Source organism: Sinohyriopsis cumingii, chromosome 10 (genome assembly GCF_028554795.1).
Source record: "Sinohyriopsis cumingii isolate HCF-2022 chromosome 10, ASM2855479v2, whole genome shotgun sequence".
Lineage (NCBI taxonomy): Eukaryota > Metazoa > Mollusca > Bivalvia > Unionida > Unionidae > Sinohyriopsis > Sinohyriopsis cumingii.
In genome coordinates this window covers 75135569-75160249 of record NC_142970.1, presented here as the reverse complement: position 1 = coordinate 75160249, position 24681 = coordinate 75135569, and the positions used below count along the sequence as shown (strand labels likewise).

Here is a 24681-nt window from a genome sequence, read left to right as displayed (position 1 = left end):
TCAACAAAAGACTTTTGACACATCAACACTATAAGCTACCAGACACATCATCTCCTTCAGTTTTTGGATTTATTCTACATGGTACTCCCTCCAAATATTAAGCTGTAAAAAAAAATCTTTTAACTTGTCTGAACTTTATAGCTTTTCATCATTTTCTTAAAAAAATATAACACTGCAATATGTTTTAGAAAATTTCAGAAGCTAAGGCAACATTAAACACAGTGCTGGGATTAAAAATCTGTTAGGGATATGAATATTCGGCTTTTTAGAGAGCATGTATTTAGGATGTTAAAAAGAGAGGTCACCTTAAATTAAAAATGGGAGACTAGCTGCCATTGTGTAATAAGTGGAATCACATCAAATGGGTTTGATCTGTACTGATTTTTGTACAGCTCTTTTGGGGGCCCTGAGTGGCCATTACAGATTACTGCTGTCTCACTTCTGTCTGCGTGGGTTTGAGTCTTGGGCTCAGCCAATGTGGGTATGTGAGAAAGCTTGCCAGTAGCTTCTCGAGGGTCAGTGGTTCTTTCCGGGGTTTTCTTGGGTTCTTCCTTGACCATTTTAATGGCCACCATGTATGGCATTAAACCCTACAACAACAACAGCAACAACTGTTAAACATATGTTGAGGCTGAATTTACACTTCAACAGCCTATACACCTTTTGTCACCCTTACTGCAATACTGTGATAACATCTCAGTCATACATGGCAGCAGACTTGTTTGTGTTTCCTTTCAGTAAATTACAGGTTCTTTTTTCCTCCTTTATTCATCTTGGAGAAAAACTCAGCTGTGTGAAGCCCCAAACCCTATCTTAACATTGTTAAACCCACTTCGATTAAACGTCTGCATTTGTAGATAATGATATAAAATGAACATTATTAACAAAAACCTGACATCTGGAAACAGACATCAAAGATCATTGGATTACTTACGTTACTCTCTGAGTTACGTATTGGTTGTTTAAATGTATTAGATAAAATGGGGCCTCATGTGAAGGATGAGTGTTACTTTTTTGGATTAATATGATGGCTGCATTCTGCATCAGAGGGGTGGCATCCTATAAGGGTTACTTCTGTATACAGACTTGTTGAGGAGGTGACTGCTGGTACAGGGGACCATATAAGAGGGGAGCACTGTGTGTTGGGTTCAGTTTTTGTACACATAGTTTCATGACTATGTTGCCAGGCTACTAGAACCATCCCAGAGTTCTTTAAAATTTTATATTTATAGTTGTAAAATGCTCCATGTATTGAACAGAATTCTCCTAAGGCCCTGAAGAAGCTTCTTACTTGAATTGCCCTACTCCCACCCATACATATGACAGAACCAGGACATCAAACCAGTAGATTTACAAATTTTCATGAATACATTGGCTTCTAAACCAGTATATATATTTTTTAAACAAAATAAATTTTGCATGTTTTAATGGGATAGAAAAGAAAAGTGTGTATCTGCCATAAAATGTATTCTTTTCAAGCTCTATATTAAAACATCTATTCTTGAACATGGATCAGATTCTGGTGGAAAATGTTACTTTTAAAAAATTAATATGAGTCAGTGTGTTGTCAGTTAATTGAAGAAGGAAGAGTTGTATATCTCATAGTTCACATCAAAGATTTTTTAAAATCAAACTCCAAAAGCATTTTGAGTTTCCTTCACAAGATCACTGACTGGTGACCACTGATGACATTCACTGTGATTTCACACTTAACAGGTTCACAGTAGTTTTCTGGTCTTGATTTCCTTCTGAATTTGTATTTTTTGAATAATGGAGATTCTCCTTTCTGTATCAGTATTAGAATGTGGCAATGATAAAATGATGCCCAGTCTGCAAAGAATTTGAAAACTTACTTATTGTGTGAAGTTCAACATGAATTGAACCAACAAATATATGAGCTGCCCTTAAATATATTCCTTTAAAAAAAGACATTTTTTATGATGCAAAGCAATTAAACAGGGCAAAAATAGAATCAAAATGCTTAAGTGTTTCAGCTGAAATCATCTTTTTGGGTCAGTTTCTCCTTTCATCTTGCTTCCACCAAAAGTTGGATCACATGAGCCTTTTATAACTTATGACACCTCAAATAATGTCCCACATTTGGCCTAAAACCCTCCAGTTTACATAAGATGACCATATAATAGCTTGCTGTGTACACATATTAGCCTTTTTAAACCAAGTACTCAGCCATGCATCTTTGCATTGGTCATTGTACTGGAACATTTGTTTCCCAGTGTTTTCTGTATTGTGCAGAAAGAATGTGTTAAACTACCATCTTTTGTTTTTGCAAGTTTTTAAGAGACTTTTAAATTTTAAAAAAACAGTAGATTTTAACATTAAACAGTTTGATCGATAGACAGTCTTTAAAACAGTATTTTTGTCCTGCCACCAGTAGAATCACATATATGGTCCCAACCTCCAAAGAATTTGTATAGAACATGCCTGAGGAGGAGAAAATAATCATTCAAGACCAAGTATGGTTCACTGAGACAGATATAGTCTTTAAAAAAGCACAATTCCAGTTTTAAAACATTTTGGTAGCAAACAACATCTTGATTCAGCATATAAATTGATAGGAAACTCCACAGCACTTCCATATATCATCAATTTCTTATTGATATGCAAATGAGATTGCATGTGTTCAATCTATTAGTACTGTATTTGACATAATGCTCACTTGTACTGTACACTGAAATTATTATTTGCATTAATTGTCTGAAGTTAAAGGTCTTCATAATAAGCATACATCCACAATGTCAACAATGTTCAGTTCATTTATCTATGTTGGGAACTCTCCACTCTGGAGGTTCAGGCAGTCTCTTTCTTTCAAAGTCAATAAAAAGTCATGCAAGTTATGTTTCAGAGACTGATTTATTCTAAAAAATTGACTGGTGGTGTTACACCAGGAATATAAGTTGCAAGGCTGCAAGAAAATAAAGATAGTCTGGGTGGATTATAGCAGCCATGTTCCTCATACAAAGCATATTCAGATTTAAACACTAGGTCTTGGAACTGGCAATTTGTATTGTTTTTTTTACCAAAAGAAGAAAGCGTGTTTGTTGATGCATGTATATATTAAGTGGAACGCAGCACATGTACTTAATTGTCTAGCAGTAAGAAGTGGTTACTCCTAAGAAAGACTACTCTTTCATCCCTACATGTGTAACTCCATAGCATTTCTCAATATTGTCTTACACTGTATTGTTTATAGAGCATATTGTGTCTTCAGAATTTTCTTGGCTGTTCTTTCACTCTTAATGATATGAGATTTAAATGAAGTCATATACCCAGTTACTATGGTTATCAGATCTTTACTTTGAAAAAGTTACAAGTTCTCATTAAACCATCATGCTTAATTTACTGGTGGTAAATTTTTGGGATGAGTTCAATTGAAATGCCATATATACTTGCTTGTAAGACAGAGCCAACTGCAAACTGCACAAACCCAGATCTGTTGTCACTGATCTGAGTCTATGCATTTTTTCAATAGTATTCATTAAAACAAACAACATTGGCTCTGATCTGCTGGCATATTATGCAATGGCAGATCAGTCTGTGATGTTCGCAGTTGGACTTGACTTATACATGAGTAAATATGGTAGATGGGGTTGAGTATATACAAATCCTGATTTTTCTGTGGATTTTTTCTTCTTCAGATTTGATAGGCAATGGTTGAATGAAGCCTGTTTGAAGATGACAGTTGAAGGAGATCTCACTGAAGATCAGAACAAGCAGATTGTTCCAAAGTCTAGTGTTTCAAGTGAAGTACTTGTCAGAATAAAGTATGAAAAGTTGAAGAACTGGCAAACTGTGAAGAAAGAGATAGAGTCACTTTTGGATAATCCTGAGTGGATAGAAGCTGCCATAACCCTGGTTTATGGCCCACAGGTATAAATGTGTAGTGGTTTAAGTTGTTTGAAATCTATCATGTGTCCAGAGATTAGGCCCTGTCCAAGTGGGCTCATATACTAGATTCAGGTCACCCGTTTGGGTTGCTACATAATATAGCATATTGGGTTGATAAATAATTTAGCATATTGGGCTGATACATAATATAGCATATTGGGCTGATACATAATATAACATATAGGGCTGATACATAATATAGCATTTTGGGTTACTTCAGTATATAGCATATTGGGCTGCTTCATATATAGCATGATGGGCTGCTACATACTAAAGCATGTTGGGGTGCTAGGTAACATAGCATATTGGGGTGCTAGATAATATAGCATATTGGGCTGCTAAATAATACAGCATATTGGGCTGCTAAATAATATAGCATATTGGGCTGCTATATAGTCTTATAACTCTTCTCCTTTTGTCATTGCTTTAGCATAACATAAATATGAAAATATTTCACAAAGAATTACCAGGGATAATTGAGGTGAACTGTACATATGTATATCAAGCCATATATATATATGGCTCAATGACATATTAGCACAGTACTTGCAGTTTAGTGCCATGTAAATATAGGTAACCCTTAAGCTTTACAGGTACAGTTTATTGATAAAATGATCCAATTAGTGCTTCATTTTCAGTTGAGTTTAATATACTTTATGTATATCTACATTAAGACTAAATCTTCCAGTCCATTGAAATTGTTACTTCCCAAATATTTTAAAAGATTTGATTGTTCAAAATATCTAAACTTTTTTTATTTACAAGGTTGTCATTTGAAACTGTTGTTTGCACCTTTCTATATTTATCTTGACCAGTTTCACCAGCCATTTTGTAACTGTTGTGTGATGTATTATATATGTAGTTTGATTGTGACGAATGATCTGTGAACAGTGTAGACACTGGAAAAAAATAATCATGGCTCATTAATCAATAAAGGTCACTACAAGAAAGTGTTTCAACAAATGCTATTTATGGACATATTTAAATAGAATTATTATCAAAGTCCTAAGAATTTATTTGCAAGTGATATTGCAAGTGTTGACATTTCAAAATAGTTGAAAGAAATACTCGATACTTATTCACATTTTTTTGAGAAAATTAACCATAAGGACAGTTATAATTTTAAAAAATGAGAAAGTTTTTATTATAAAAGTTGCATAACCTACAAAAATAATACTTGTACCACAAAATATGTCAATGTTTAGGAATTTGAAAGTGATATTCACTGACTTTTATTGGGTCAGATCCTGTTTGTAGTATAACAGAACAATATACTTGTATGTGTATGAATATATCCTCCAGTTATAGTGAAATGTTGACCCATGATTGGAAATGACTAATGTCCTATCCTTATGTTTTTTTTGTCAATAATGAAGATATAAATGATAATCTGTTTGGATTTGTTATCAATGCTATGTAAACTACCTCAACCCAAAAGTATTGTCACAGCAAAGATAAGTAAGCAAGCTAAAGTTTTCATTTTTATATGAATTCTCTTCTTCGGGGCGATTCTATATGCCTTTTATATGTGACTCTGTAGCTAGTGTGCTGGACTTCCAGCCAGAATGGTGTCGGTTCAGATTCTAACATTGGCACTTTACTCCAGATGCTTTGGCATTAAATAACATACTGGTGTTGATGTGTCCAAAACATCACATATTAAAGTATGCCCAGTTCATAATGTTAAGGTTAATTCAGCTTTTGGGTCAAAAAGGAAGGACAATTTGGATTTATATGCAAATAAATTGTTCTCAGTTAGGGGACCATGAAGATGAACTAATGTTTTATTAATGAGATCAGAGATTATACATGTGTATATTTTTGCTCACCTGCCAGATATAGGTACAAATGTCTCTCTTAACATAATATTTGAATTCATAACTGGCAACTGCATTATGCATTATAAATGCAGTATAAATTACTTGTCTGTAATGAGTCTTGTATCTGCATAAATTACTTGCCTGTAATGCCTTGTATGCTTTATGGTTGTAGTAGATTAATTATTTAGTTTGATAGCTTTGGGGTCTAAAGACACCCAACCTGTAAAAATTATACATAATTTAAACATTGTTGCATCTTGAGCAAGCCCAGGGGGCATTTTCCGAACCTAAACTGCCCATTTTTCCACTCACTGATCATTGTAGCGAAAGAGAGTACTTAAAATGTGTACATGTGTATCATCATATGTGAAGATGTAATTAATTGTAAACCTGATCAATGAATTGACCAATTGGGGAGAGATTGATGTCTGGTGAAAGATACATCATCAGTCATGTAATTTCCTTCCACTATGTTGAAAATTTGAATTTTGATGGGGCTAGTGTTGCCTACCTTCCCACCTTTCCATTGAATACTTTAATTTTCTGCATGTTAAGTCAACTTTTGTGATTTATCAGTTAACTCATTAATCCCTGGAGGTTTGTGTTGTTTTCGCCTGAAATTGCAAGTAGGAAACACATTTTGGGGACTATTTCTGAATACATCCTAATACATCGACTTTCAATAGATTTTCCATTAGCCTAATGCCTAGTTGTGTTAGAAACGTTGTTTTCCAATGGTTATTTTGCTCACGCATGAGTAGAAGGGTAAAAGATGGAGTTCTTTTTTTTTTGCTTAATGGACCCAGTGGTTAATGAGTTAAAAGAGCAATTTAAAAAAATTCCTCAGCAGTGACATGTTTTAAAATTACCCCATATGCAAACTTGAACAGCTTGTTAATCAAAGAATGCACTATTTTTGAAAAGTGTGTATACATTAAAGCTTGTAAATATTTTGCTAATCTTTTTTTTCCAAGGTGTCAGCAGTGGCATCATTATTGTTATAAATGATATATAAACATTCAGCTGTGTTAACTGTTGAGGTGGGTGCTTTGCAGAGTCCTTATAAATTAAATCAGTCTCCTTATTTTAGAACATCTTTGCCAAAATAATTTTTTTATTTGTGTCATCAGTTGGTGTACACATTGAGACATCCCCGCATTGTGCAGTCCATGACACACTTCAAGACAAGCCTGTATGACATGTTCACCACCCAGTACAAATCGGGCAATGATCAGGAATTCAGTGTGTGGTTACTGGGTAACCGAGATGGAAACATTTCCACTAAACATGCAAGGTAAAGATTGGGAATTTCAGTACTGGAAACTATATGTATTGTCACATCATACTTGTTCTCCACTTGTTAGTACTAAAATAGGATGTTAAATTTGGCCTGTCCATCCATCATTCCATCTGATCATCTGTTCCCCTTACATCTTCTTACACAGTAACTCCTGTAATTAGTATTAAATTCCAACCAGTGAAGCATAATATTAATGAGACCCTGACTGAATTTTATTTTTAGCATATTGTGTCATTTTTTGAGCAGTTATAGCCCTTGATTATTGTCAGATTCATTTACTATTGTTTCTGCACAATAACTGTTACTGTTAACTTTCGGACATATTTATTATGTAGTATGATCCTGACAAGACCATGCCTGGTTTACACTGACAGCTTTGTATGTCATCATTTATCAGAGTTATAGTCCCTGAATGTCAGACCCACCAACTTTAGTTTCCACACAATAATGTCATTAATTTTAGATTTCAACCATTTTTTTATATGTAGTGTGATAATGACAAGACCATACCTCGTTTAGACTGACAGCTTTGTTTGTCATCATTTAACAGAATTATAGTCCCTGACTGTCGGACAAACCATCCTTATCTTCCACACAATAAGACCATTATTATTAGATTTCAGCAATATTTGTTAGGCTGCTTGATACTGAAGAGACTAATTGCCTGATTACCATTGGCAGCTTTGTTTGTCATCATTAACAGAGTTATGGTCCCTGATTGTCAGCTGTCCACTCTCTTTGCTGCATAATAGATCCTTAATTATATCAGGTTATATAGTAATTATTGTGTCCATCTGTCAGTCATTCAGTCTATCCTTCCTTACATACAGCACATAATCTTGTTAGACTTCACTTAAAGCAGTGCACATCATCAAATTACTGTACTCGCAAAATTTGTATAAGAGTTATTGCCTGTTTTGAGTTGAAATTGAATGCAGTTTTAACAGAATCTTGAAACACATCTGGTCACACAGATTGAAACGAAATGGGTGAAATTGTAATGATCTATCCTGGAGCCGAATATGTAGGGGGGACCCACCACTCCCCTCATGTTTAGGGGAAGCCACAGTAGCTCAGTTGGTTGAGTGTCATACTTGAAAACCAAGTATCACATAACCAAGTATCACATGCTTGATAACCACCTAGGTTAGTTAGAGTTATTTGCCTTTGTGTGTCCTTGGGAAAGGCAATTTTTTTCTCCATTTCCTCAACATGTTATAACCATTCATGTGTTAAAAGGGCCATTAAAACTAACCAACCAACTCCCCTCCATTTGAAAAAAAGTTTTTGTTTCTAAATATGTAAGACTTGAAAATATGATACATGATATTCACACATTCTATTGATTTTTCAGTGTGATTTTTGTAGAAATTAGCTTCAATCTTGCTATTGTTCTAAGAGTAGAACCCGGATCATCATCTAAAGATGTGCATATCATTGTACTCCTGAAGTTTTTGTTGGAGTTGTTGGCCTTTTGACTTGGAGTCTGATGCCAGCATCTTCTGCTAGTCTTGCAGTTTATTATTAGATCACTAAGAAATGTTGTACATGTTAGGTCATCATTTGAAGATAATCATATTGACAAACTGCTTTTCTTTTGCAATTTTTATTAAATTTATTAACCTTTATGTCCTGCAGCTGAATGCAGTGTAAGACATGACCTTGTAAATGCAGTGACTTTAAGTTTTTAGCCACATTTAAAATTTAAATTTTGATCAGATTTGATATAATGACTTATATAATCAAGATCATGGATGGGTTTGATAATTAGCATGATCCATACAGATTAATGAGGTAATCTTGCATCTAAAATTATTACCACTATGAAGGTAGTATGTCTGATTCGACCTTCATCAGACTTGAAACATATGCTTCTGTCATGGTAGTCTTGGACAGTTTTGATAATGAGCAAGATGTATGCATATATTAATGAGGTGTTCACATTCATTAACCGTAATTCTGATTAATTTCAATCAAAATTAGAATAGGGGCATATAAATGAAGATCTTAGACAATCAGTCATGAACAGAATCCATGCATATTAATATAGTGATCATGCATTTAAAAGCTGAGCTAGTTGCCACTTAGCAAGATACTGTTTTTTTCTGAGTTTTTGATCAAACATAAGGTTAATGAATTGGCTCAGCATGTAATCTTCCTAGATCTAGATACTATATTTCTCCAGCTTCTATAAAACTTGGTAAACTTGTTTATAGCAATAAGATCTTGCTTGAGTTTTCAACATCATTTCATAGAGTTATCACCCCTGATTATCTGACCAACCCACTTTTATTTCTGCACAGTTGTGTACCTTATTAGATATTGAAGGAATCTAGTAGGCAGCTTGATGTTACTGAAATGTCTGCTGAGTCTGATTGTAATTGTTGCTTGGGTACATGTTCAGCATGCAATTTTATCTCAAAGCAGAGTTATTGCCCTTAATTGTCAGTCTTGTCAATATATCTTTTGGTGCAATAACTTCATCAGTATGAAACTTTGTCTTGATGACAATTTTTTCTTTATTTTTCATCTGATTTGCATCATCATTTAGTGGACTTGTGACCTGTGAATTTTTTATTCACCCACTTTTGTTTCCACACAACAATTCACATCGTTAAACTTTTTTAATTTATCAACATTTTTACCAAGCACATTACTCTCCATATAGCATGTTACAACCTACAGTGAAATTTACTTGTTTTATTTTTTGACATAGCTCTACGTTGCTATGTTTTTTGTTTGTATTATTTATACTGTATTTACCATATTTGTCAAATAGCAGAAATTATTATCAGCTCACCTCTGAAGTGGAGATCAGCTATCGCATTGGTGTCAAAACAGGTAAAAGCCTGTACATATGTACACAGACACTGTTGCATTAACCTTTTCTTGTAGGTCTTAGGCAACAGTTTGGAGTGGGTTTCATAGCACCTGAACCAGATTAAAGTAAAGCTCTTTGACCCAATGAAGATTTGACAAATACTGCTATGAAGTCGTGTTTTGCTGGCCTTTCAGTTTGCCAGTGATATTAAAATTTTCACATTTTAAAGGTGAAAAACTTCATTGGGAATTGTTTCTAGTGGTTGCTCTCACTAATGTGAATTACAATGGTTATTCTGATATGATACTAAATATGAGTTGACAAGAAATTTCAAAGGTTGCCAGCACACTGCTTATTATAAGTAGATATCAGTTTGAATTAGATTGCATAGCACATACTCTTGAGAATGGGTTTTAGTGATAAGATTAGTAAATACATTAACATTATACATGCATTTTTGGTTGCATTCTTCCAGTTAGCTCAGGCTTAATGTGCACTGCAGTAATAATGTTATACTTTGAAACATGAATCCCAGCAAAGATATGGATGTTTCTCAAAACACTTCTTCATTGTGACCTATATTAAGTTTATTAAGTTTTGTGATGGCTCTGGTTAATTGCTAGAATCATTGAACTAGGTGAGTATATGCTTTTCTATTATTACCACTCCCTTACAATAAAAAAAAAATATGTGACCATCCTTTTATAATTTACTGGGACCACTCCGGTGTCCTAATGGTAGAGAGTCCGTGGGTTTGAACCCCGGCTGAGTCATACCAAAGACTTTTAAAAATGGTACTATTATTTAAACAATTGCCTTGCTTGGCGCTCAGCATTAAGATGTTAGCATTAGGACTGGTTGGCCTGGTGTCAGGATAATGTGACTGAGTGGGACATCATGCTACATGTCTGTGGTATGATGCCCCAGATCTAAACATCACTATAAAATGTCACACTGCAGACATCATAGCGATATGACTGAATTTTTTTTAAAGCTACGTTAAAAATCTAAAAGTACACACACACACATAATTTACTGGCTTTGGGCAAGTTTTTTTTTTTTTACTGTACTGTTATACCAATATTTGTGAAACTTGTTGAGGGGATGCATCTTGATAAGTCTTACTCATCACAAAAGTCGGTCACCTCTGTGACTCATATTTCATATGTATGTATGTATGTATGTATGTTCATGTAACTTGGTGAGGTGCTGCATCTTTATGAGTACTTCACCCATATTCCAACAGTAGGTCACTCAGACCCATATTTCATGCTTTACAGACTTTTAGGTTTAATCTCAAACAATTTATGTCAGATTTATCAAACTGTATGATTATGTGAAGTCTGTTAGTACCACACTATTACAACAAAAGAAGGTAATTGTGATGTCCATTTTACTTTTGACTGTTTTTTTTTTTTTTTAAGGTGAGAGGATGTATATTGATGAGTACTTCTCACGCCCTCATTTTAAAAGTAGGTCATTTTGACTTATACTTTACTTTTCCTGACCACGTAGTGTTATTACTGTTCATGCTTTAATCATCGAATTAGATATGTTATGCGTATACCTCTTAATATATTACACCCATACTAGGCTCAGTTTTTATTATTTTGAGTACTTGCAAACTTTTGATAGTTGTATTATTCTCCACTGGTAATGCTCTACAATTTACTCACAACTGCTCTGGTGGCCTAGTGGTTAGGGCATTTGCCTCGGAAGTGGGAGGTCATGGGTTTGAATCCTGACCAAGTCATACCAAAGACTTACAGAATTGGTACTAACAGCTGCCGCACTAGCTGCTCAGCGTTCAGAGGTTAGTGTTAGGACTGGTCCGCATAATGTCAGGATAATGTGACTGGGTGGGACATCATGCTACATGTCTGCGGCATAATGCCCCACTGTTGGACATCACTATAAACTGCCACACTGCAGACATTGTAGCGATATGACTAAAACATTGTTATAGCTACGTTAAAAATCCTAATCACACACACACAGTTTACTCGCATTTCAGAATTGTTACTAGCAAAGTTCAGTTTCGAGCCAATCAGTCAATAAAGGTACGCTGAAATATATTTCACATTTCTGGCTTAGGTTTGGTTTTCACATTTAGTGTATTTAGCATGTTGTTTAGATACTGTCCTTTATGGAATCATGAAACCTGGAGATGAATTTTGATGAGCACTGATCTCAAATTTCAGTATCACGGTCATTACAGCCCTTATTTAGGCTTCACTGGCTTACAACAAGAGAGGCTCATTATCACCTATATTTTATTGTTTACTGGCTTTGGTTCAGATTTTGCATTGTATGCATGACCACATGAATTTCTGCATACTATCCTACCTAGATTCATGACATATATTTCATGCTATAGTGACTGTTGAAATTTAGTTCTAAAAGTTCATTTAATGGGTGCTGTTTGTGTTCAGTCATGCAACTTGATAATTGGATGCATAACTGTTACTACTATACCCTCTACCATTATCTTCCATCCAGAAAAATCGGCACAAATATAACTCAGAATGCTATCAGGAATTGTGATAGAATAAAAGGATTAAACAGGATGAGTCTTAATTTTAATTTTCCACATTAAATTAATTTTGTATTCTGGTTGGTCTAGAGAGAAAAAGTTTTCAGTCTAAATATTACAAACAGAACTAAGGAACCGATCCTGGTTTGAGTAGTTCAGTACTGATACTTACATAACACACAGAATGAATTAAATTCCAATTCTTGTAAATTTTAACAGTATATAAAAGATATGAGGCAGTGATATGTTTTGTTCAAGATTAAGTTTTGAGTAAGTTATTCTTAACACATTAACCCCTGGTGATGAGTTTAAGTGGCAGGAGGTAGTAGCCTACTGCCGAGCTCAGTAGCGTCATGGTCATGTATGATAAACACTAAAGTGGGTGGTATTATAGAAAGGTAGACAGATGTAGCTCTACAATGATACCAAAAAAATCTGGAATTTCTAGTTGCACTACAAAATATTGAGGGAAAAACCTCATTTTTTGGACCCCATTTTTTTCTACCCAAAATTCGCCCATGGTCGGAATCCAATTTTGTGTCCGGATTTGAGACTTTTTGGTTTGAGATCTAAGGCAGACCAGTATGAACTGCAAACAGACAGATGAACCTTTTAAAAAAGTAGGATAAGATGAGCATTTAGAATAAAGAGTGGTCTTGATATGAAAATAATGGATCTGTTAAGCAACAAAACCCAAAAAACTCCAACTTTTACCCTTTTGCTCATGCGTGAGCTATATAGCCAATGAAAAACTATGTTTCTAACACAGCTAGGCAGTATGTTATTGGAAGATCACCAGGAAGTTGGTGTTTTAGGATGTATTCAGAAAAAGCTTTCAAAATGTGTTTCCTACTCAAATTTCAGATGAAAACGACAAAAACCTCCAGGGGTTAATGTGTTAAACTAAACTCATTTGTAGATACATTGCATGTTTGTGACTGGGTCTAGGATTTAATATTAGCAACAGTGTAGGTTTAATATTAGCAACAGTGTAGGTGTCAAACATTTTTTTTTTGTGCTGAAGGGTTAAGATTTAGCAGTTTTTTATTTAATGAAAGGGTGATTTAGTCTTGTAAGCTTTATATTAACAAATAGTCTATGTTACATTATCAGTGACGGCAACCAAATGTATTGTGAAGCATGATCTTCCAGTGTCTGACACTTATTTAGGCAATTTCCATTTAAAGGCAATCCATTCCTGCTTTTTCTGAGACCCCCCCCCCCACAAAATATACAATTTCTGTAAAAAGGTCTTATAATTGAATTTGTATCTGAAAACATTAGTGTGTAAATGAAGTCCTTTTTTAAAAGCATTCTGTATTAAAACCAAGCTAGATCTAGTATTACAGTCATATGACTGCGATACACTCTTTTGTTCTTATTTGAAAACTTTCCTTATGTGGTCTTTATTATTTCATTTAGGACAGATCTCCTTCTCCCTACTTTCTCCTTGCATTTTCTATATCTGGCATGTGCAACTTCCTCTATCACAAGGGCCAAATAAGTCATTTTAAAGACACACACTATGTCGTAAATAATTGGATAAAAGTGGGACATGGGCAGGATCCAGTCTGTGGTTTGTACATGCCTCCTGCTAATGACATATGAAATTGTAGATTTGAACTTTCTTGAAAACCTCACAGCAGCTTTCTGGGTATTATAGTCAAGTGAACCATGTGAGTTATTTTATGCTTGTCAGTGTCTTGCATATTGTACTGATAAATAAAGAAATGATTGTCAGAACATTAAAAAATGTTTCCATCTTAGTCTGTACTTGTCTTGATAAAATTATTAGGCATAATAAAATTAGAAAATTGATAATTATACTTGTCTTTCTAGAATTATTAGTTATGATGTAAATAGATAATTGATAATTTTCATTTCTTTTCTTTTCCAGATTCAGTACCAGCTCTGTGGTGACAGCCCTCACATTTGTTTCCAAACATGGGGTAATGGATGTTCACATTTCTTAGTTTCAGTCTTTTGTATGTTATTGTTCTTTTTTTCTTCATCTTTTGATCAGTTGTCGACACTTTTGTGTCCTTGGCATACCTTTCAACCTGTTCAGGTATTGGACTAGGGGTCCAGATGTGCCTTTACCTATTCACAAAGCTTCAGTTTCAGCATTTTTATATTTTCATCTATTTTTTTGTTCATTCATTTATTGTTTTGGATTCATCTACATGTTTTCTATTTTTTTGTTTATTTATTAACCTTACAAAGACCCAAAAACCTTACATTAAAAAATGTATTCATACATTATATAAGATCAACAGTTTTAAAACAACAAATGCTATACACAGAGTATTTTTACACATATTTACATAATTATTTTCATTTCTGAAACTTTATTTCATTCTTTTTACTTGCAACACTATCATCTTCCTGCTTTGGCTGAGCAAAGAAGATATTTATGGATGCTTCCTTCTTCATTTCAAAATTTCTTGCATGCAGTTTTGTGTTTTGTCCTGAAGTGTTCCTCCAGTTCATATATGCCCGATGCCACTACTTTGATGTCTTTACTGCATATTTTATGAAAATTATGGGAAGATCCTAACTTGGATACATCTACAATGCCAGGAAAGACTTTAATCCAACCATGCCTGAAACTTGCCACGACCTTGGTCAGTGTCTTCAGGCTGATGAGTAAAATAATAACAGGATCAATAGACTAGACTAAACAGGATCAATAGACTAGACTAAACAGGATCAATAGACTAGACTAAACAGGATCATTTGTTCAAGGCAGTCTGATTAAAATTTATCAGTATATAGTTCTGACAGGGACCTATACGACAGTTTGAGTCTTCATTAAATTTGCAGCGTTTATTTTGTGGAAGTGAAAAGTATCACTTGGGACACAACTTTCCAAATATTAACTCTCCTGTAAACAAAATGCAGTGCATATCCAATCTACTTATTGGCAAGTAAGTCTTGATTTTATTCAGATAAGTTCCTGATGCATAACTGTTGAATGAATCATGGTTTTGTGTTTTGCTTTTTACATAAGAAAAATGGAAAGTTTTAAATTGTCCAACATTACAACTGAATTATTTCATGCTAGGCCAAGAATTGCTGGATTTTCCAAGTAAAATAATTGTGATAAATTATGAGTGAAATATGGTAAATAAATTTACTGCCACATTGATAACAAGATAACCATGACATTTGAAGTTATTCTTAGATGCTTATAGTGGCAAATATGGCCATCTTTTATTAATGATGACACAAGTTCAGATCCAACAAGGTGCAATTTTTTTTTTTAAATATGCACTTTTACTTTGAATTGCAAAAGAGAATTATATAATTACTTTTATTTTGTGTGTAAATAATCACACAAGAACTGCAGAACATAAATGATAAACCACTGATATCATGCAGGATCCATTAAGAACTTTGCTTCAGTATGTTATGACCAGAGTTACAATGCATACCCATTAATCCCACTCCAATCTGTATATGGACATGTAAGATTCATGAGCTTGAAAGGGTGGTTCATAAGGGTTTGTGGTCTAAGGCAGTTGTGACCCTTATGATGTTCAGTTTGGAAGTCATGGCAGTATTTTTGTGCTGCAGGGGTGCATCAACCAAATAGGAAGTTTTTGAGTCATGGTATCTGATGGGTAGGTGTGTACCTCAGGTGACAAGGAGGAACACATGTTCATTCTCTTTGCATGGAGGTTTTGGATCTCCTTTGCTGGGCAGTGTCTTAGGGGATTATATACCATCAGTGTTTGAGATATTCCAGGCCCATTGTGTTTGACATCTTCGAGACAAAGGCAAATATTGTTGTTTACAGTCTGTCCAAGAGAGGCAAAATAGTCATGGAATGGTCTTAGCACCAATCTGTAGCAGAGTCCCTGTTCAGACTGTAGGAGAGACCCTTGGAGGGATTGATAGCAATAAGACTGAAAAAACAAACTCCAATTTTAGGATGTCTCCCAAGTTCCAGATAAGAGGGCCTGGGCAGTGGATGCCTTTAGTAGGATTGTCTGTTCACTTGTATTTTCATACCTTTCAAAATGATTCAACAAGTGCTTGGCAAAGTCATGACTTCAACTACATAGCTCAATCTGATAAACTCTTTATGTCCCCAGTGATCATTTTTCAGCAGTCTGCTGGATGTTTTGGTAGACCAGCCCAGGGCATTACCTCTGTTGTTGAAGCAGAGATGGTCTCTTGATCAAATGAGCCCACAGATTTCCACCTTCATGTTTGGCTCATCTCAAGTGATTCATCTGCCAGGTCAGTTTTTGGGAATAGTTGCCAACTGCATCATCCTGGCCAAAGATGGTCTACATCCATTGTTTGTAATGTAGAGTGGAGAATCTTTTGCAATTAGTGCAGCAGGACATGCATTATCCTAGCTGTCCCTGTCTATAGTGGCAGACTTCTTATCTTCCTGTTCAAAGAGAGTGAATGTTTGGTTTCTGCTATCAAGGGATATAGGACAGACCTGTCCAACATGCTTACTTTCTCTTGTTCTTTTCAAATATTGTAGCAGTAGAGATCAATATCTTGCTAAAGAATTGTTAGATGGAATCTATTTTGCATATTATGGGTCTTGTCATAACCTCCTTATGAACTGCTGGGTGAGTCTTTTTTCAAGAGACCTGATCAGTCCCTCACTGAGAGGGATATTATTTCAAGAGAATTAGATTCCATGAAGTCGGGGATCTCTGTTACGGATCACTGCCATCTGACCTCTGTCTACGATGGTTTGATTCCCGGATTCAGCCAATGTGGATATGGGAGAAAGCTTGCCAATAGCTTCTCGTGGGTCGGTGGTTCTTTCCAGGGTTTTCCCAGGTTCTTCCTCCACCATTAATACTGGCCGCCATGTATAGCCTATCATGTGTTGAAAAATGGCGTTAAGCCCCACAACAACAACAACAACAATAATCATTCATCATTGGAGGATGTTCACAATGCTTTTTGTTCGTTATACTTGAGGCCATCAGTCACCCTTCAAACTCTCAAATTCAGAAATTCATTAATTCTGTAACATTTGATAGTTGTCGAGCTTGATGGGTCATAAATTTGTGAAAATAAGGCATGCAGTCCATTGCTTATATATGTTGTAGGTACATTTTGTATGGCTTGCAGGTGTCACTATGCTAATTTGGTCAATCAGCAGTTACTGAATCTTATTATGATCCCTGAGAAAAATCATTTAAATTTTGTGTTGCTTTTTCCAGGAGATTTGCTAGCCTATAACAAATTTACATGCATTAAATAGAAAGTAGCATTAAAGTCTAAATAGAAAGTAAAATGTTTATTGAGTTTAGCCTCTTGGTCAGCACTTCTGATTTTGTGACATATTTTGTTCAGATTAGTGCTTAACCATAAGTAGGATAGACTTGATACATACTATTCAGACATGAAATAATGTTGGCATTCTTTTCATCACTATGACTTTCAAAATAGTAACACAAAAACTTACTGCTGACATTGTGTCTGCTGCTATAAACGAGATGACAGAATATAACATTTATGCTTTTATGGGTATTTAGCAACATTGATTAAGTTCCTTTTATATTTCCTTCATTTTACTCATTTTTTTAATGATATCATAAGGGTAGCAAGAGTATGTCTTATAGATAAGAGTGGTGCAAAGGTTGACCAATGATATAAGCCTGTCTTTAATACTTAAGCATTGTCTAAAATGTTTGAAAGCGTGTTGCCGGGGGACTTTATCATTATCTATCAGAGCATAATCTTTGGCATGATGGGCAGTCAGGCCTTCATGCTACACATTCTTGTGTTACAGCCTTAACAAAAATGACAGAAAATTAGCTGAAGGACATGGACGATGGAAATGTAGTAGGAATACTCTTCTTGGATTTTAAAATGACCTTTGACTTGGTAAATCATTAAATACTCCTGTCATAGCTAAAAATATAAAAGGTTTCTCTGACAGTAGATTGTAAATCCTATTCAAGTAACATGTTCAAGCAATGGGAGAATAAATTTAGTCTTTAGCCCTTCAGGTGTACCACAAGGCTCCATTTTATGGCTGTTATCATTTCTTTATTTACAAATGGTTTACTTTTGTCAGATCTTTTTGCAGCTGATACTACCTATAACACTTGCAATAAAAATCTTGATCAAATCCAGTTAAAATTAATCAGTGACCGTAACAGTGCATTTGATTTTTTGGTGCTGCATGTATTTGTTTTCATTTAAATTTGATGACTATGATAGAATAAACATTTTAAGAACTGTTCTTGTTTAGAAATGATTTAATGGAGTGGTATCATATTATTTCCACGATGTAATTTCAAGTATGTAAAAATTTGGGACTGAAAATAATATTCCGATTCCAAACCCAAGTACAGAATTATTTAAAAGAAGATTTCACTGCTCTGATACCATGACCTGGAACTCTTTACCATTATCTGTTACGGCTGTGCACAGTTGGCAAGAATTTGAATCTTAATATATATATTGCCATAAATGGTTAATTATTGTTTAATTTTATCACTTGTTTTCTACATGTGTCTGCTGTTTGATTAAAAAGCATTCATATAGATCAGTATTTAATGATGGTGTTCGTAAAAAAATATTATATTACTGCAAGCTTCTGTACATATACTTGCCTTTAGTTTATTATAGAAACTCAGCAGATACATGCTTTCAGCTAACCATGTAACCCTCTTTAAATAAAGGATTACAATAATAATAATCATAATAATAATAATAATTATTATTATTATTATTATTATTATTATTATTATTGTCCTACACAATTTAACTAACCGTAATGCTTAATGTTAAACTTAAAAAAGCCTGTCTTGCCTGATTTAGTATGCTTCTTTCTTGTCAAGGTTTATCTGGCATTCACACAGGACCTGTTTCTCAAGGTATTCACTGACCGCTTTGTAGAAGTTTACAAGATCTTCTGGTTGACAACAGTTTTGTGGTAAGTTCTTTAATTTAAATAATAATTGATATGACGACAATTTTCTAAACATTTACAGCACATACTCTTTCTCTTGAGATGCTTTTTGTTGTAGTCTGATAAATCATCCCCCAGACCTGTATGTTGAATGGTTTTTGTTATGATCTTTCCTGTTTGTGAAACATTGCAGTTTATTGTGGACACATTTGTCTGTAACTATAAGTGCACATATCAGTAACTTTTAATCTGTTCCTGGTATTTCTCATGGCTCTAGAGGTGAATTTGGTTGAAGGGTCCTTTTGGAAATCTGTATGGGATATTGCAGTATCAAAGCTGATGTTGACAACTTGTTTATCCAAGCTCTAGCTGCACTGTAATTTTGTACCGTTTCTTTGACATTGATCCAGCATGCTCTTTCCTTTTGACACCTAATTGATTTCATAATTAACTCAAAATTAATACAAAATTAACTACCTTTTCTTGTAACAGCATGCTCACTTGGGAGTGACTATTATAATAATAATAATAATAATAATTAAAAAGACTTTTTTTTAGAGAAGGTAACTCATTTAGTTACAGAACTAATCTACCTTGAGGCCTTCTATCTGTTATGTACAATATATACAGTATAAACAACATGATGTCAAGAATCAGGCTTGACACTAAATAATTAAATGATTTTAAAAATCATAGTATCAAGCCTGGAATATATGCACAGATAACTGCAAACACATAAACATATATAAAATATACAATATCATCCTGCATTGAAAAATTTAACTCTGAAAATGATGTAAAATTACAGAAAAGCAGGTGGTATTTATTGTACAAGAACTGTTCAATTGTAAAAAGATTTCATCCATTTGAGACATTGATTATAAAAAGAAGAAATGTTAGGAGCATGCCTGCTGTCGCTGAGAATGTTGTTCCATGCTGGTGGACCAGTACATTGAAAACTTTAGTTTAAACAATTCCTTATTTGCCCTTGGTATAATGTAATTTTTACATTTTATGGACCTTAAATTTGGAGTACCATCAGCATTTCTTTGGTGAAAGATATTGCTTACTAGATAGATAGGAATGGCTTTTCTGGATAATTTATAAAGGTGCATGGAAACTCTTAATTCCTTCTCAAGGAAAAATTAAACAAAAACGGTACACAACTTTCTACCCCCCACCCCAACATGCCACCTCTACAGCAACATTTAATGATAAGATAAATTTATATATGGACCGAAAATGTTGTTAAGAACATGCTCTAATTAGGTATATACAGTACAAAAAAAGTCAAACAACAAAGTGGAAAACTTGAGAATGTATTCTTTAAGTTGTAACATGTTTGTCAAATCAAATGTGATATTTTTTGACAGTTTGGTGTATAACAGAGTGCTTGATGAAATCTATATTGGAGGCATTGGTTTGCTGGAGATTTGGAAGATTCAGGGGACTGAGGTAAATAAACAACATATCTCCTCATATGAGGCCTTTCCTTATAACATTGGTGAGAGGGTAAACTTTATTTGGAAGAAGGTATAGCCAGTTCTCAAAACAGGTTTCATTTATTTGTAGCAGTTACAGCCTGCAAAGTGCTATTGGCTCTATCCCTCCTTTATTTTAAGTTTTCCCTAGGTTACTCTGTGTCAAAATATGTATGAAGTTTATACCGTAATTGTAGACCAGTCTTTTACGTTTTGCTCCTCTGATCATCCCATTTTCACTTCTGTTCTGTGATGATGTTTATTAACTTCAGATTTGAACCATATTTGTTATTGTTATTGTTATATATTGATGAGATGTCAGATGAGTTTTATTGTCAGCATTGTAGGTTGTCATTGGGGGAGTTATTTTCTCCTCTTTGGTAATAAAACTCCATTTTTTATGTAGAATAAATATACTTGTTATTGCATTTCAACAACATGAGATATTTTTTTCTCTTGATCTCAAGATGATTCTGCTTGTCAACAGTCTTTGCTCATATTTTCTCTTTTGGTCATAAGCCAGATCTTTTGGATGGACAATTTTCCATTATTCATTGTCTATATTCCATCGTCTGTCCATCAGCTTGAAGTTTATTATTGCTACTCCTCCTAAACTACTTGGAGGTTTGCCATGTAACTTTACATACATTCATCCTAATGTCTAGTACAGAGGTGCTCAAACTGCTTATTTAAAGACACATTATGCACATTTGTCATTTAAAAAAATATAAAACCAGGTAAACAGTTAGCAAAGCTGTTATTTTTGACAATATCTTGTACAGATTTTCTTTTCAGCATGCTGCTGTACCAGTTCTGGTGAAGAGATGTGATGTCAGTCTGACAGAAGATGATGTAAGTAGTGTTATAAAAGGATGCAAAGCATAATTGACCTTTCAAAAAATTGACAAATATTTTATCTGTTAGTAAATATGAATTTTTTGGTACATGCCTGTCAGGGATGGTATTTTGTCAAGTCATGATGCAATTCATTAATTTATCCATCTGTTTGTCCATTTGCTACCATTGTTGTTTCCACACCAGAACTCAGATTGTCTACCATCTAGTTAGAACACTTTACACATGGCTTGTACTTGGGATGAGAAAGAAGTCTGTTGATTTCAGACAGAAAAGCTCAGAAGTCAGAGTCACTGTCACTGAAGAAAAAAATGTTTTTTGCACAACAGCTTGAGTTCTCTACTTATCTGCAGATTCCAAATGTTATGAATAGGTTGCACTTCGGGTCAGGAAGAATCCTTTTGATGTCAGGTTCAGAAGGTTAAAGTTAAAGGTCACTATGACTGAAAAGAAGAAATAGGCTTCTGCACAATAACTAAAGTTCTACATCATCTATAGTTACCAAACTTTGTGGATTTATTTTGTTTGGAGTAAGAAAGAGCCATGGTGATTTGGGGGTAGGCAAAGGCCAGTGTGACCGAAGGAAGAAAATTGATTTAAACACAGTTGTGTTCTCTATCACAGACCTTGGCCCAGCTATGTTTGCCCTTTGGTTAAGGAAGAAGTCTGTCAATTTTGTGGTTAAAAGTTCAAAGGATAAGGTCACTAGGACTAAAAAGAAAAACAAAAAGATTTCTGGACAAAACTTCATTTATCGAAACAGAAAGCTATTACCATGGGGCAGGTGTATAATGTGCCATTCATGGTATTCTTGTTTCTTAATACTGTCATTTTCATCTTGATAAAATTTATGATGGTTGACCAAAGAATTTTAAGTGTATTGTTAAAAGTTTGGATCAGAAGTGTTGAGGTTAAAGGTTTCAAATTATGTGGTATGTTGTTTATGCCAACTGCACATGCCCTACTAGACTACTGTCTAACCATATGTTTGACTAAAACACTTTCAGTGTGGATGTGATTAGCAGGGTGATTTTGATTGATCATCAGTCATTTCGAATGTTTATTATATAATAGTTGATTGACAAATTGTCCATGGAGCTGAGAGTTCATTTGACTGAGACAGTAATTGATTCACCTTGAACTTTTAACCTACCTGCTTCCATCACCAGTGGCGAATACTAACGTTTTCTTATTAACTTGGGTTCATCAGTGCCAGTTTTTTAAGTTTTCAAAAGTTTATTATTTTGCATTAATGTTAAATGAGATTATCACACAGTCTCTCTTTTTCTCTTTTTTTTCTCCATGAAGTAACTTTCCTGCGTTTCTGTGCTGTAGAAAACCAGGGCAAACCCTCTTGATCAGATGTACGTTTCATGTGGGTTTTGTTTGGATGGAAGAAGCCAGAGCACAGACTAGAAGCCTTTCACCCAAGTGCAAAAATGCACACATAGTGATTGCCTGCAATTATATTAATAATAGTACTAGTAAAGATTTTTGAAGTAAATACTTATGAAAAAGATTATTTATGGAATAACAATTATTATTCAGGAAAAGGAAAAACAACTTTTTTATGGTATATTTGAACATTTATTATGTTTAATTTTATTTCTTGTATTTAAATTAGTAAGTGGAAGAAGAACACTTGCTACGGAGAGTACTTTATTTAAAATTAAACTGGTCATTAAAAGTCATTAAAAAGTCATTGAATTTCAGTTCTTTGTGAACTCTGTTTATATGTGTTATGATTTTGGTTAAAAATTATCATTTGCTAATACTTCCTAACCCTGTTATTGAATTTCATAATTCATTGGATAAAGCACAATTTAGCTAAGACAATTCATTATGTGACATTGCTCAAACTTTTGCTTTTGAGGTCAAGGTCATAGATTTTGCTACATTTATTTTATCATGGGCTTGACATGTAGTCCCAGGCTTTTTTTTAAACATCATATATCAACTCATTTTTCAGTGTTTGTTTTCTTTTTGACAGATGTTGCCAAAAAAAGGTATAACTTTCAGAATATGTACTGGTCTATCTGTAAATCATGTTTGGTTAATGTTTTTTTCAAGGGGATAACCTTGCCATCCTCATTGTACTTTTCCCACAAATGCATTGGAGGGGGGAGGGGTGACTATTTCTTGGGATAGATGGCCACAGGGTCACTGGAAGAAATCGATTACATTGTAGGCTGGTGGTCCATGGTTTAAGTATTTTAATTTGAATGTACTATCTCTTATTGCCATGGAAGAATTAACATCAGAGAAACTAAAGATGGTTACCATAGTCTATAAATATTGCTGCTTTTGAGGAGATCAAAAGGTAAGATATCAAGGCTACGGTTAGTAGTTTCTTTGCATTTGGGTGAATTCTCATGTCACATGTTTATAGCATTTGACTTAAAATAAGGTTCATCAGTGCATAAGGCACATCATTGTAGATGATGGATCCAGACTTCCTGGGTCAGAATCATCACCAGATGAATTGTTACTTAGTTTTGAGGGATACATTGTTTTGATTTCAAAACATTGCTGGGATTTCAAGCCAATCTAACCAAAGAGAATAACAAAAGAAATTATTTGGTATCCACATGTTTCTGTGTCACTTACAAAGAGAAATTGTCAAGAAATATTTCCATATTAAAGGAATCAGATAGAATGTGTACATTCATTAGTTGTATGAAATAATAAGACTAATATATGTATTTTGATAAAATGATGAGAGATTTATTTACACTAAAATCTGTCTTGAAAGACCACTCTTATGTGAGACCACCTGTCTTGAGAGACCTTATTCTGAATGCACATATTTATTGATTATATAGTATTATGACCTATTATGACAGACCACCTGTCTTGAAAGACCATACTTTTCTGGCAGAAGGGGATGTCTTTCAAGACGGGTTCTACTGTATTTATTTCTCTTTCATTTGTGAAATATTTATTAAGGATTTTGTTATATTCTGCATTTACGTTAGGGTCTTATTATCAAATTCAGAACATGAAAACTGATACACATCAATAAAGTCATTTACATTTCAGCTTATTTTTCAAGGAATATACAGAACAC

General features: G+C 34.2%; 1 protein-coding gene across 1 annotated transcript in view; it reads left to right on the top strand.

Annotated features, from left to right (window-relative positions):
- The first annotated feature begins 3677 nt into the window (after positions 1-3677).
- The window catches only part of LOC149790402 (WD repeat-containing protein 87-like), a 35877-nt gene continuing 14873 nt past the window's right edge, over positions 3678-24681 (top strand). The window contains exons 1-6 of the mRNA XM_089973215.1: positions 3678-3888; positions 6857-7020; positions 14278-14329; positions 19208-19302; positions 20652-20733; positions 21555-21611. Coding sequence (XP_089829341.1) covers positions 3694-3888; positions 6857-7020; positions 14278-14329; positions 19208-19302; positions 20652-20733; positions 21555-21611 — 645 coding nt within the window. The 5' untranslated portion in view covers positions 3678-3693. The remainder of the gene's footprint in view (positions 3889-6856; positions 7021-14277; positions 14330-19207; positions 19303-20651; positions 20734-21554; positions 21612-24681) is intronic.